The sequence below is a fragment of the Natator depressus genome, chromosome 4, assembly GCF_965152275.1.
Source record: "Natator depressus isolate rNatDep1 chromosome 4, rNatDep2.hap1, whole genome shotgun sequence".
NCBI lineage: Eukaryota > Metazoa > Chordata > Testudines > Cheloniidae > Natator > Natator depressus.
Window position 1 is genome coordinate 18,585,153 of NC_134237.1, and position 15,866 is coordinate 18,601,018.

Below are 15,866 nucleotides of genomic sequence, written 5' to 3' on the forward strand. Positions count from 1 at the left end.
AATTTTTTTTTAACCTTTTCCTACTAAAAACCCAACACTGTATGTAACCCTAGGAAAACACTTTTCTAGAAATAAAGCAATGGTTTCTGAACAGAGTTTCCAAAGCCATAGTCAATGACATCATCCCTTTGACCCCATTCCCACAATTGTATTTTTGCAGGCAGGCCCTTAGTGCCACCATAGAGCTGAGGACTCCATACAGGCACCAGGGTCAGTCCATATGGCTCTGAACACAGAATCTGGGACTCAAGTTGCTATTTCTTACAAAATTCCCCCCAATATTGTTTCTTTTACAAGAAATCTATTCAGTACATAATAGCAGCAGTTTTTGTCATCTGTCAGAGCATTTCATCACAATTTGAATCCCAAACGTCTGAATATAAAGTTGATAAATTGACTACAGAATCAATTTAGGGGCAATTAATCCATTATTCTCTTTGGTGTTACACAGAATTATATTGATATCTTTCTCGATAATCCCTACCTGGCAACCCTGATTACATCGGCTGCTGCTGACAGGTGCACTGACCTGCAGGTTTTCAGGCAGCTCAGTGACTGGCTGCTGCAGGAAAAGTGCCATGAGGAGGAAATAGAGTGCAGGTACATTAGTATGCTTAGGGAGAAATGACTGAAGAACCGGAAAGCCCGGAAAATGACAAGCATCCCGGTTAATTTCCCTGACAGTTGATCTGCCGCCAGCACTCCTGCCAACATTGAATCCTACGAAAAAGGGACATAAAAAAGCCAAAAGTGTTAGCATGCAAATTATCACTTTTTACTAAATTATTCAAGCACAGAAGGGAGCACTTTAGAAATGAACAATAGTAACAATGAATTTATACATACACACCACATTCATATTAACACCAACTTATATTTTTCAATTATTAAATCAATGTCAAAAACTTAGTCATAAAATCCTCACAGTATCAGATGGATGTTATAGTACAAGTTTCTCAGTAAACACAGGAATTGTAATGCTACTTCGGATAAATGGTCCACCTAGGGTCTGAGAACAGCCAGTAATGACTCTTCAGAGGAAGGTTTAAAACTCCTATAAAGGATACCAAATAATTACATTCCAGTGGCAAGAGGGAGGAAAGTTTCATCGTAACCCCAAGTAGTTGGTTTATGTTACAAAGCGTGAGTCTGACTGCCAGTGTGAGTGAATGGAATTTAAAGCATTTTTCCAGATATTTTATATATGACTAGTTTTAATTTTTACTAATTAAATCAACTTGGCACGAAGGATTAAAATACTCTTAATTTACACTTCCTACCAGAAAATGGAGCCAGAGTTAAGTAAAAGCTACCAGAAGCCACAAGAGCCAATTTACATTGCACCTTTAATACCAATTCCTCCCAGCTCCAAAAAACGTTCAGTGATTGGGAAAAGTGCTGAATGGACAGCACTGGTAAATGTACTCTGAAGAAGGGTACAAGTATAGCAAACAACAGTGAGATGCTAGTTCAGTCTCCAGGACTACTCAGATACTTGGTCTTTCTGCTGACATTATCAGCAAGGCCAGTTAGTTACAAATATAATTTGTGATGTAAACTTTTGTTCACTAGAAACAAACTCATTTTACATAGTCTATCAAACAGCCATCACATGGTAATGAAATGTTCACTACTAACTCGTGAAATTCACAAACGTGACCCTTTAAGTGAATGGTTTCATATCCTATTTCATTAGGAACCTTTGAATGTTTTTTATTAAAAAAATTATAGACATATTCAGACAAGATAATCAGATACCACCACTATCACTTGTTTTAAAAGTTTTGGACCAGCATACATATCTCTATACCTGGAGTCTGGCTGGGTACCAACTTTGATATAATTTAAAACAAAAAGAAAAAAAAAAGCCCCCGCCCAATTTCTTTTTAAGTTTGGTCTCTATTTGTGATGTCCCCAGAACTTCTAACTGAATGAAAACTTTTTCCTATATAGTTGGCTTTCCACTGTATTTAGAGTGAATGCTAAATGAACAACAACTGCCAACACTGTAAAGCATCAACCGTTCTGAAACCCTAAGAAAAGAAATGCAAATACAAATTATGTCTGACATTCATATCTTAGAAATACAACAAATTATGATTAAAGATTACCCAAACAAATGGTATGACATGAATTCTAACAAAAATGCTCACTCTCACAACACAGTTTCAGATACATTCTATTTTTCATAATTTTCTCCTACTTAATTAATCTTTTATTAATAATTCAAAGTTCAATTATATTTTTCCAGTTTACTACCCTGAGGGAAATGTTATGGGAAATAACTGTAAACAAAGAGACTTAATAGTTTTATTTTTGCAAGGAATAGCAATGTAGCATAAAATAGTTTTACAGAGAGGAATGACCTGGGTTTTAAATTTCACTGATAAGTACAAAATATATATTCTATCTTGTAGGTAGAAGAAAAAGCACTACAAAGAAAAATTAAAAAAACAAAGTATGCTTTCAATAAAACTTCATACCTTTCTTTATTCAAAAAATGAGGATAAGTTCTTTAGTACAGAACGATACATTTTACGATGTATTGAAATGACTTCAGATCTAGAAGTGGTTACTTTAGCAGACAAACATAAAAGGCATTGCCTACAACTCTGTTAGGACTGACAAAATAAGGACTTGATCCCAAACCGATTCAAGTTAGTGGAAAGAGTCCCATTTCAATTCAACGTGCTTTGGATCAGACCCTAAACTGGGAAGTCATTTGAGAAATTCACTCTTCATCAGACTGGGAGAAAGAGCCATATTGGAAAGAATATATACCTGGCAGGGTACCAATTCAGACTTCATAATTACATGCAGATGCACATCAGATATACACTTTTGGTAGAGAGAGTATGTCTCTACTTCAAGCTGGAGGCGTGATTCCCAGCTTGAGGAGAAATACTTGGGGTAGCTCTGATTGAGCTAGCGAGGTAAATACTGAGTGTAGCGGCAGCAGTGCAAGCAGTGGGATGGTCTAGCCGCCCTGAGCATTTACCTGTCCAAGACCCTAGGTACATATTTGAGGCCACTAGCCCCGACAGCTGCTTGTGCTGGTGTGGTTACATTCCATTTTTAATGTGCTAGCTAGACCAGATATACCACAAATATTTCTCCTCAAGCTGTGAATCGCAACTCCTGCTCAAGGTAGAGACATACCTATAGACTTTTCTTCTTTGGGGAGAAGGAGCAGAGTGGTGGAAAATAGTTTTTGTCCTTTTTGCTTCATTATAAAACGTCTGAAAGATTTTTGTTAACCACATATAATATTGATTTTTACATTAGAAATTCAGGTCTTGTCTAACCTGGAAAATTCTATGACTAAAGAACCAGTGAATAAAGACATAATTAGTCAAGAGACTGAACAATGAGCAACAGAGGGGAAGGGATTTTTTCGTCAACCTGTTTAAAAGAACTGTTTGTTTTGTTAAGTCCGACTTAACCTACTGTCCAACAAGATTTTTGTGTTTTTGTTAAAGATTCAACATCCCCACCTCTTTAATGAAGAAGCAAAAGGGACAAAACCCCAATTATTTGAAAATCCCTTCCAAGTCACCTCTTCAAAACACTGCCCAGATTACAATGAGAAGACATTCCATACATGGAAAACAAAACAAAAGATGACACCTGTAATTTAATCAGACAGCAGGACAGCTATGGAGTTGGAACCATGCCACTTGTCAGTGTCTCTTTTATCCCACATGACTCTGGTCTCTCATGGCCTGATGCCAAGATTGATTCTTCAATGCTTGCCTTGTTTATTGACCCCTTCAGTTTTTGCAATAAAAAGATTATCTATAACTTGCCTTTGTTCAATTTCTGACTGCCACTGTAATTCAGAATATGATGGAAAAGTCCTATAGTCCTATGGACACGTTTATGGTACAGCATTCAGACAATTATATCATGATAACCTTAACGGAAAACTGCACTGAAATATTAAGTCGTTCCCAATCATTAGAACTACTACAAAACTAGCTTGTGTTCAGTCCTATAAAGGTTCACCTGCACAGATCCCTTTGCAGCCTCATGGAATCCAATTATCTTCAATGCAATTCCATGAGGACATAAAAGATCTATACCCTAACAGATTTCCTCTGCAAGACTGGACCCAAAATTACTAGTAACTATTTATTTTTAATGCCCTGTATATAACAAAAATAAATGAGAAACAACAGTGATCTCCCAATCTCAACTCTCAAAAGCACCTCCCTGCTCTCATTCAAATCTCTCCTAAAACCCGTCTTTCCACAATGCTCGTGAGTTCATAATAAATAGTTAAAATTATAAAAACAGCTTTTCTCTTTCCTGCATTTCCCTGGGTATCCTGTCTTCTCTGTGTGTCTAAGATTTTAAGCTCTTTAGGGCAGATATTTTATCTCTGTGTATTATGCAATTCCTAACACATCGCCAGCATTAGACAAATAATATTAAAGCAGGAGACAGCCATATTTTCAGAAAGAGAATATGGATCAAAGACCGGAAGATCAGAGCCACAGACAGAGACATTTTGAACAGTTTAAATTGGAGCTGTGGGTGCTCAGCACCTACGGAAATCAGGTCATGTTTATGTAGGTGCCTAACTATAGTTTGAAAATTTGGGCCAAAAATTATTTTTCATCTGTGTAATAGACCTTATTTTCTATTTTTTGGTTGATACTTAATGTACAAATGGCTCTGAGGTATGAAATTCAGATCTAGATGCAAGCTTTCCCCAAGTATGGAGGTGCTCAAATTCAAAGTTTCAATTTGAGGCTACCTAAAATTCACAGATGGAGTTTGTGTCATTCCTCATTCAATAGCAGAATTTTAAATATGCCTATGACTTACCAGTTCACATTAGTATTATTAGGAAAGGCTGAGTACAGTTCAGCGCAGAATAAAAGAGGAGTGATTCATATCCTCTTTCATAAAATTCAAACTCAAAGAGTTCAACTGGTCTATCAAAGATGAATTTGCACGTCATTCTTACTCTCAACATATATAAGGAATATGCCATCTACATACTAAAAGACAAAAAAAAAAACTATGTAAAACAAAAAGCTTGTGTTCATATTCTCTGTGTGCACGACAGCCCTTGTGAGACTTGTACACTACAATGAACTAGGGTTTAAAACTTGCAACATTAGCATACCAGGTGCAGTAAACCTAATGTACTCATATTATTTGAAAGCCACACTGTGTATTCCATCTAAATTTTAACTCATTCTCCAAGTTATTCTTTGTAATAGGTCTTATTACTGAACAGAGGCTCACAGATAAAGACTGTAACCCTCACTTAGTTATGTTAATGGAGATCTGCTGATAACCAATCTTCCATGCAGGGAGGCTGGAACAGTCTGTATAGTGGAGGTGCTGAGAGCCACTGAACCAAACTGTCAACCCTGTATATGATGAAAACCACTTCAAGCCAGGGGGTGCAGCAGCACCCCTCGTTCCAGCACCTATGTTTCCATGTCAACCACCTTTAAATCAAACATAGGGTATGTCTACCCTACCACTTATGTCAGTATAATTTATGTCACTTACAGGTGTGAATAAGCCACCCCCAGAGCAACATAAGTTACACCGGCCTAAGCGCTGGGGTGGACAGCACTATATTGGCTGGAGAGCTTCTGCCAACATAGCTTCCGCTGCTTGTTGGGGGTGGATTAATTAAGTCAACAGAAGAGCTCTGTCCCATCATCTTACAGTGGCTTACAGCGGCGCGGTATACAGTTTTAGTTTTTAAGGGCAGTACTTAAACGGATGAGATTTAAGTTTTAGCCCAGATTTTGCACAAATAATGGACCATGGAACAGCTGTGCAATGTTCTCTATGTTACTATAGACCACACAATCAGTCTGAAAATGTATTTGTCTGTCCATTAGAGATGAGTCACCTTGATAAGCAGGCAAGTCATCTTGTATAGCTACCCAGTCATCTTGTGCTCTTCCTCTTACTTACAGAGTGCCATAGATATACATAGCACTTCATAAAGTACGCTTATGTGCCAAAGAAAGAGCAGAAAGGCAATACTTCCCTAATCCCTAATGAGAAGAGAGTTTTGTCACAATCTCCCTCTTTGACAGGAAGGAGAAAGGGGCAAACCTCCAGTCAGAGTACCCAGGAAGGAAGGAAAGAAGAAAAAATACTAGCTTCTTCACGATAGAATAAAAACAGATAACTACTGGGCATAATTCAGAACTGCAAGAATTTTTCCTTACCATTCCCACAAGAGTGTGTGTCAATACTTCATAAGACTTGTAAACTCCAAAGCTTCCCATGTAAAATTCCATATTGCTGGACTGGGCAAATGGTATGCATACTACTAGATGACAGTCAATTTTAATTTTGTACATCGTTCTAGACTGCTTTATGAAAACTCTCTCTCACCCACTGAGCCAAATCCTAAAGTAACTTACACCGTGAGTAACCCCACTGACTTCACAATGGAAAATTGTGTCTGAGTCAGAGGATTGCACTAAATAGTCGTCAGTTGTACTGATTTTATTATTTTGAAATGTCTGAGATTTAGTCACAAACTTATTACTAAAACTCCTCTCTGAGGAGACCATTTCTACTAACTCTTGAAAACCAGGCAGATTAGTTAAACATTGTTATGTATTTACTAGCATACTATATAACAACCAGACACTTTTAGAAGAATTATAACACGGTTGCTTGAGAAAAAGAGAATGAAAGTTTTTAATCTGCTCAATGAAATGATTAAGGAATTATTTTGTGTTTTTGATATAATTACATCAGACAAAGGCACAGAAGTAACATATTGCTTTTCATTTGTTGATCGCCAAGTGCTTTGGAGAAGTCAGGTGAACTTTATCAACTGTATTTTATGCATGAAGTAACAGACAAGTTTCAGTGACTTACTCAAGGTCACAGAGTGATTTAGTTACAAAGTCTGAAATTCAATTTCAGTTGTCTGACTCCCAGCTTCATATGTAAAACATGCTATCCCTTGAAGGGATGCCACTAAGGATCCCATTGCAAAATGAAGTCAACTGCCATTGACTTCAAAGGGAGCAGAGTTAGACCAACATTAAGTGCTTTTGAAAATCCCACTCTTAAATTAAATTGTAAGACAACATTACTCTTTTCCCCTGAAGAAATCATAAACAGAACATAGGCATGTAACTTTTTCCTTTCATCTTGATTCAAAACCACTTTAACAAGTTAAAAGTGTTAAGCCTTGTCCACATGCAAAAGTTGCACTGGTTTATACTTAAATAAGTTTTCAGACAGAGTTAATGAAGTGATGTAAACTCATGTGGACACACGCAGTCTGGTTGAAGAGTGAGCTTCAGTTTAGCTTAAACCTGTTCTTAATTAACTTAAGCTTAACCAAAACAAGCCTCATTTGAACCAAAACATGATTGTCCATACAGCCTTTCACTCTAGTTCTACTAAATCAGTTTCAAATCACACCTTAAGTTAATCAAGTGCAATTTTCTCATCCACAAAAGCCTGAAGGTGGCCTTTGTCTTCCGCCTCAGTTGAGATGATTTACACTGTACAGCTAGCACTGTTTTCCTGTAAAGAATCACATTTGTAATGAAAGGAAATGCTATATGCTGGCATTCAAGTTGAAATTCCCCTAAAAGCAGAAGGCCAGCAAGACAACACAAACAGTGCAGTAGCACTAGTGGGAGGGCAATAATCAGGTAGGACACCACGTCCACCTACAGAGAGTTGGTGTTGGCCATTGTGGGCAAGCTGGAGGTGTTCAAAATTGATCCAGTGGCCCACAAAATCTAGTTATTTAGACATTGTGCAGGGAGGCGAGGGGGCAATTTCACCCTAAGAGAAAATTGTATTGAAACTTGCATTATGATGTGGCCATACCACTTTTAAGAGTGGTCTGTAAAATATCTCCCTTTCACTTAAGAAAACCAAAATTCAATAGCCTAAACAAATAATGGGAAGGAGCAACCATGACAACCAACACAACAAACCTTTTAGTACTGAAAACTACTTGATAACACACTGTATTGCAAGATAAATTTTGTAATAGTAACACACAATTCTTAGAAGATAAAAATATCAAAAGACACATCTTTAAATCATAATTGAAAGCTCATACCTAGCACAGTGCCAATCTTATTGGTCAAAACAGAATCTGTCTGATCAAGCCAGCCTCCACCGCTGAGGCCTTCTTTAAACTTGATGAGTATAGGCTGATTACTTAGCAGGACCACAAGAATTCTCATGGCTGCAGTTACTGTGGTAGAGTGCAGATGTTCTTCCATAAACAACATAATCCAATCAAAACCCAGGGTCCTGACCAGTTCTTCAGATGCCCTAATAAAAAAAAATAGGTTAAATATTTAAAGATTTCTTACAATGGATAGCTTGGCAAGAATGAAAGCTTCAAAATCAGACAAATTCAGACAAGAACATCAGAGAAAATTAAAATCAGTCAAAACATGGACTGGTTTCTCAGGCTACCTGCTACAGAAGGGACCGTCAATCAGATTTCTTTAGCAGTAACTACTACAGAGTGGTCAGTATTTGTTTGGTTCAGTGGGATGGGAGGATTGAGAATATAGTCATTGGGACTATTACAACTGGCTTTGAGGTTACTCTAAAAACTGATGTGACACTGGAGGCTAACCAGGAAATTTATGTCTACAAATTACGACTTCTAATATAATATATATAGATAATATAACTGTTTCTTATATGAGTCATTTACAGGTTATAAAGTTATACAGATGTTATTCAAAAAATTGGAAAACATCAAATCTTTGTGCCATGCACAGGCAGAAGGAAAGTGTTAAGCAGACACTTACGAAAAAATGTAGCATATATCATTTACAAATTTGGGATGTACTTGAACAACCCAAGTTGTTGAATTCCCAGATTATGTTTGAGGTTAAGATTCTTTGCCTAAAAGCTATGGCAGAAGTTGAATCTGATACGTAATCCACAAAAATACATCAAACTGGCTCAGTGCAGCTGTAGCGTGATTGTTAGAATCCTTTAAACCAGAAGATTCAAACTTGACACACAGGGTTCAAGATCCTTTTTGCTCTCCTTTATGGCTCTTTTGTTTCATTAACCATAAATTGACAGGCTTTCACCTGAAATGTTACATAGATTTTAATACTACAGAATTAATGAAGTTATTGAGAATGTTTTTATACTGGGATTATTTGATAATTAAATTTTAAATTTTCTGGAATTTGACTGCACCTCTCGCTGTAAATGTGGATGGCTTGTCTTTTTATATTTTGTATTTTCTCGATCATTGTATGTGAAGTTGTTATATAAAAGTTATAAATAAAGAATTAAGGAGAGCATTAAGAAATCCGAAACCTGGTTTTGTCGAGATTAAGGGTTAAAAAAACAAACAAACAGTGAAGTCACACAACTGAACACCTCCTCCCTCCCCACCCCCACCTTTAAAAATGAACAGATGGAATCCCTGCAATTGTTATTTCATGAAATAAAATACAAAAAACTTTTGTTTCTCTTAGGGAGAGTCCACAGAATTCTTCTCCAGTGCAGCTCCATCCTGTGGTAGCAACAACAGTGGACTTTGTAGCTCAGACATGGTGCAGGTGTTCTTACCATCATACTATCTAAGCACAATTAGAGGGTGATTTGGAGGACGAAGAGCAAAGTTAGATGAGACAGTAAAAAAAAAAAAAACACAATTGCACACTGTGTCTACACTAGTGCTACCACAGGTGGGAATACACAGTTGAAGAACTACATATCTGATTTTTTTCTAGTGTAGCCAAAGCCAAATCCTGCTTTCAGTGACACCAGTGTATATTATGAATAATTTCACTTAATTTCATGGATTTCCTCTGGATTTATACCAGTATAACCAGTGACCAGAGTGTGGCTCAGCAGACTTTCTCCCCCTTTACCTGTTATCATAAATCAAACCCACTATTACAGTTACCTCCTTCTTCTCCATCAGATGAGTTATTTATACTTACTGCAAGTTAGCACTCGTCTTTTCTTTAGACGTGTATACAAGTTTGAGAAGGATATCTAAAAGTCTGTTCCGCAGAAGAATAAGATTAGCAGAAGCAAGGCCTCCAAAATCCTCCTCTGTTCCTAAACATAAAATTCAGAAATTAAGTGGAATACGAAGCAGATAGCTTTAAACAAGTGCAGTCTAAAATAATAAAACCAGACGTTAAAAGCAGGTTGAACAATAGAAAAAAACAAAATACAGTCAGTTTGGATATATAGAATCATAGGACTGGAAGGGACCTTAAGAGCTCATCTATTCAGTCCTTTGAACTCATGGCAGGACTAAGTATTATCTAGAACATCCCTGACAGGTGTTTGTCTAACCTGCTCTTAAAAATCTCCAATGATGGAGATTCCACAACCTTCTTAGGCAATTTATTCCAGTGTTTAACAACCCTGACAGTTGGGAAGTTTTTCCTCATGTCCAACCTAAACCAGCCTTGCTGCAATTTAAGTCCATTGCTTCTTGTCCTACCCTCTGAGGTTAAGGAGAATATTTTTCCCCCCTCCTCTTTGTAACAACCTTTTATGTATTTGAAAACTGTGATGTCCCCTCTTAGTCTTCTCTTCTCCAGACGAAACAAACCCAATTTTTTCAGCCTTCCCTCATAGGTCATGTTTTCTAGACCTTTAAATCATTTTTGGTGCTCATCTCTGGACTTTCGCCAATTTGTCCACATCTTTCCTGAAATGTGGTGCCCAGAACTGGAAACAATACTCCAGTTGAAGCCAAATCAGAGTAGAGAAGAAGAATTACTTCTCAGTCTTGCTTACAATACTCCTGCTAATACATCCCAGAACAAGGTTTGCTTTTTTTGCAACAGTATTACACTGTTGACTCATATTTAGCTTGTGATCCACTATGACCCCCCAGATCCCTTTCTGCAGTCCTCCTTCCTAAGCAGTCATTTCCCATTTTGTACATATGCAATTGATTGTTCCTTTCTAAGTGGAGTAATTTGCATTTGTCCCTACAGAATGTCATTGAATTGAATAATATGCTCCTTATTATGAAGCCTCGACAACAAACCTGCTATTGCAAAATAAGGAAGGGGTAAAATTAGTTTCATTTTCTTTTAGGCACAGATTCCAAAGTATGTCAGCCCAGCTACTTCCATATCGTATTTGCACACTACAACGCATCAGAGTTTCAAAATGCCACCCCTAAGAAAAAATGTTCCATTTTTCTGCATGGAGTAAGCAGAGATATTCCAAGTATAAAATTCTTAACTGATTGTTGGTCCTTCAGAGCCATAAACATGCACGGTGCTCTACAAATAAAAAAGATCCTGCCCCAAGGAGCTTAAATCTAAAATGACAAAAAAAACCCACACAAACTCAAAAACCCCTATGAGGGACTTAGATACTGGGGAAGATGCAAGGATAGAAGGGCTAAAGAAAGAAGTTGATAAATGCATCTTAAGTGTCACTTTTTTTGTTAGTGTTTGGTACTTTCTTTCGACTGTACCTTCCTTCACTTCAGCTTGTGAACCTATCCGTGTGCACAAAGACGAAAATCAGGTTTTTACATTCTGCAGAAAAAGCATGTTTTGAGGGAAGTTTAAAAAAAAAAAAAAGAGGGTGGGTTCATAAAGGTCCAAAGATAGGTGTTTGCAGAAAAAAGAAGAGTGGGAGTGATCTACTGCAATCAGGTGTTTCTGAAACATTTTGTTTGAATAGACCAAACCTTAATAATCGACCTTAAAATCCACTTGTCTACTGATTCATAATCTCCCAAATCACCTCTCCACTCACTGAATTGTGTAATATCCCTGTGACAGCTACAGCAAACACTTACTTTAAAAATAATGCTAACGGAAGATATTTACATATTTACTTCTCTTTTAATGCAATTTAGTAGCTGGAAACAAGGAAGAGAAACATGCCCAGTAACATCTCACACAATAAATAAAAGATTCCTCTAATGCTAAACAAAGGATCTTCATAGATAATAAAGACAAATTCCTTTAAATACGGGGAAAGAAAAACAAAATTCAGAGATAGAAGTACAATACATATTCTCTAATACCTCCTCAACAGAACAATCACTACTACAATTGTACTGTTGTAATAGCAGCTTTTAATTATAGTTACTAATGATGTATCAATAAGATCTTGGAACTTTCAGGACAGGAGGAAGTTTAAGATGTCAGGACTATACAGTGGCTTCATTTTTCTGCTTCAGCCTTGTGACAGGAGTTTCACTGGAATATCTTACGTCTGTAGCTTTAAATAAAAAATGTTTTTGAAGTACTTAACAAAGTGTTCATTTGCAGAGGAGATACAGGCAATTATTTTTTCTGCATGAAAAAAAAAAAAACCCAGACCATACTAATTGATGCTTTCACTTCCTTTTACTGAGTGAAAGAGACGCCACATTTGGAGGACAGATGGCACCAGTCATCTCTGTCTCATTTAAGAGGTGGAGATGCCCAACTGTTTTGAAGAAGTGAGTGGGAAGAAGTAGAAAGAAAATATAGTGTTAAGAGAAGGAAAACAAAATGAGAGTAGATACAAACAGGCTTTATTTTTGCACCGCTTGCTTTGCGCGCAACGTTTAAAACTTTAAGCTGGAGCCACTATACAAAGCTGGAGCCAGTATACTAGAATTAAAATGTAGAGATCATCATCAACAACAATTTAAAAGCATTTAAGCACACAGAGTGTGTCCCAGATGATTATTTCTCAAACACTGGAAGCTACTTACCAGTTTCAAGCTTTTCTTCATTGTTTACCTCCATAACTACAAACTTCTCACAGACTGCAAATGTAGGCAAAGTGGAAGAGATCACCTGTCCAAACCTTTATGGATAGAGAATTACAATGTGTATTTCTGTGACAGATGGACTTTAATCTGTCAATAATTCACATCTAATAGAATAAAAATACTAGAGAGATGAAAGTATACCAAAAATGTTAATCCCGTCACTTGTAAAAGACAAAATTTGCCTCAATCTAACATTGTTTGTCAACTGATATGCAAACCAGAATGCAGTCACTTTGACCCATTCAGATTGCTAATGTACTTACTAGGTAAAATATATTGAAAATGCTAGGCTTTAAGAGAGGAAACTTGGAAATATCTCCAGATCCAGACCAAAGGAATGTTAGAAGGTATAGAGGACAATCATTGCTCAGAGACACTAATATGTTCCCCAAGATGGTATACCTTATCTAACATTACTCTTCAAAATGATAATGAAATCTTAATTGGCATGGATGACATGATAATGAATCACTCCCACCACAGGCATAAAAAATAGTCAAACACAAATGTGATCTCAGAAAGGGGGAAGAATGACAGCTCCTTGGAGGGAAGAGACTGTCTTAGTGACAGGACACCTACGGGAAGGGGCAAAGTAAGATATCGCATAATCTCACTGTAACTGATCCAAGATGTACCTACCTATCTCAACTCTTGCAGAGTTATATATACACATAATTTAATTTTTTTAAATCTTATTTTGTCTCTCTCTATTTTTGTTCTGATGACAAGTCACTGTGGGAAAAGTCACCACCTACCCTCGAGCTCTTAATTGTGGCAACGCTCTAGAAAATGCCACTGAGGTTCTGGCTGCTGTCCGAAGTACAGGGAAAGCCAGTGGCCATGACGAGTCGTAGGAACAGGGAACCAAATGTTACAACTTATTCATTTAGTAATAAAATTAAAGCTATGCCCTATAGTATCTGTGTAAATTCTGTCCTGCATAGTAAAAATGGAGCCAGGCAAGATGTTTGATCCTATTCAAATTTTCGGTTTTACTGGTTTTGCTCAAGCAAAAAATGCCAAAAAGCCAGAAAAACCAACCAGCCTCCCTACCACAAAATACCCAAAACACTGCACTTTTCTACCCATGTGCAATATCATAAGATACAAGTGGCAAACTTTATCTTATCAGAGAATTTTACCTGTTAGCTAGAAAAAGTCTCTCAGATAAGAGTGATAAACGGTGGCAAATGCTGCATTTTAACAACAACTGGATTAACAACAACTCTATGGGTTCTGAAATACCATCCCAATTTAAGTAGAAATGACACACAGACTTAACAATATCCAAGGAAGTTTTATAATCTCTCATAGTAACTGTGGAATTAGAACATTGTGTTCCTCCATTACTGCCCTACATACTGGAAAACATTTTAAGGAGTATCAGTATTCAGTTATTTCTGTTTTGACTTAGACTTAAGACACAAGTCGATGCACTGGCTTTAAACTATTTTCTATATTTGGTTCTGCCATTTCTACTGGAACTATTCCATACATAAACTCTTTACTTTAGTCACCCTAGAAGAATTACTATCAGCAGGTTTCTTGCAAAAGCACCAGTATCTTTAAAATAAATCAGTAAACGTTTGTGCTACCTGAGCAGGTCATTGCTGCTGGGGAAGCCCTGAAGCAAAAAGCTCAGTACATTACTAATTGCAGCAATAGTGGGCTGGGACAAAGACATATCTCGAAGAGTCAGCAACAGTTTGGGGATTAGCTGGAACTCCCTCATTAATTTAGCATTCTTTGAGGCTTCACTGAAAGAGAGAAAAGATTTAACAAACAATGAAAACATCTTCTGTGTATGTGTGTAATTTGTTATCCCGTAGGCCTTATTATGAGGCCAGTGTCAGCTAATACCTGGACTCTGTGAGAAGTTCAATGAAGTGCTCAAATAATGAAAGATGAAGCTCATATGGTGCATGAAGCCAGACCTGAAATACAGAATACACAGTGGTACATTTTGTATACAAATCTATTTTCTTGTTTAAGTTAAACAAAAAGTTAACATCCTATTTAATATACCAAGAGATAGACAAGCCACAGCTTACTGCTTAAAAAAAAAAAAAGTCAAACAGTGGATTAAAATCCTTGCTGTACATTATAATTATCCTGTCCACTCTGTTCAAATGCTAATTTCAAAGACATAAATTACATGGCCGTCAGTCCCAAATAAAGTTCAAACAGATGAACAAAAGACTACAGAAGAACACAGGGCACCAAAAGTTCTCTCTCAGTGTATAGTAAAATGGGAGTACAGTTTAATAACATCAGAATATAGCAAAACTAGGCTGTGTGAAAAGCTTGTCAGCCTGATTCTGATTTCAACTACACCCATTTTATGTCTAATGTATCTTCACTGGAATTACTCTGGATTTACATTGGTGCAAATGTTATCAGAATCAGGCTCTACATGTCTCTTTTAAAATACTTTTTAATTGACATGAAGCTATATTTGTTTGCAATAATTAGCTTAGTTTCTCTGTCAAGATTAAATAATATCTTCACTGACAACTCTTCTCAGTGTCATACCAAATTTTCCACACAATGTTTTAAGTAATTATTTCTATTCTTTACTGCAGATTAATAGTTAAATCAATGGAAACAGCAAGACAGACAAAAGTAAGTAAGTTCAACATTAAGGCTGTAAATTTTAAGTCTGGTTTGCCGCTGAACAAAAAACAATGAAGAGTTGTGGCCCTTTTAGCATCCTTGAAATATATTATAAAAAGGTTTGAAAGGGTTTTTTTTGTTTTTAGTAAGTGGGTTTTCTTGCCCTTTGCATTTTTTTTTTTTAAACTTTGGAAGTCTCGGGAAGAGAAAGTCTTCTTTTCCCCGTTTAGCTGGAGGTCTCCCTTGGAGAACCCAAAGCAACGATGCTTTCTCAATCCGAAATGAAGTGGTTGGGCTGTTGAATCTTGAAGACACTTTCTTCCTACCGCTAGTTAAACAGGGTTTAAAAACAAAAACAAAGGTGTGTACAGTCTAAGTAAACCATCTCCCTCTCACTTAATTAGGTTTCCCATTTTTTATATCTTTAGTATCATTAACTTATTAGTTCTCGAGTTGCTCTAAGAGTCCTTCTTGAAAAACAAAGCAGAGATGACCCAAA

At 36.8% G+C, this 15,866-nt stretch overlaps 1 protein-coding gene across 7 annotated transcripts in view; it reads right to left on the reverse strand.

Annotated features, from left to right (window-relative positions):
* WDFY3 (WD repeat and FYVE domain containing 3) overlaps positions 1–15,866 on the reverse strand; it is a 288,188-nt gene that overhangs the window by 79,647 nt on the left and 192,675 nt on the right. For all 7 annotated transcript variants that reach the window (XM_074950515.1, XM_074950519.1, XM_074950513.1 and 4 more), the window contains 6 exons: positions 14,615–14,688; positions 14,350–14,511; positions 12,695–12,789; positions 9,948–10,068; positions 8,081–8,298; positions 485–720 (listed from right to left, as the gene is read on the reverse strand). In XM_074950515.1, coding sequence (XP_074806616.1) covers positions 485–720; positions 8,081–8,298; positions 9,948–10,068; positions 12,695–12,789; positions 14,350–14,511; positions 14,615–14,688 — 906 coding nt within the window. The remainder of the gene's footprint in view (positions 1–484; positions 721–8,080; positions 8,299–9,947; positions 10,069–12,694; positions 12,790–14,349; positions 14,512–14,614; positions 14,689–15,866) is intronic.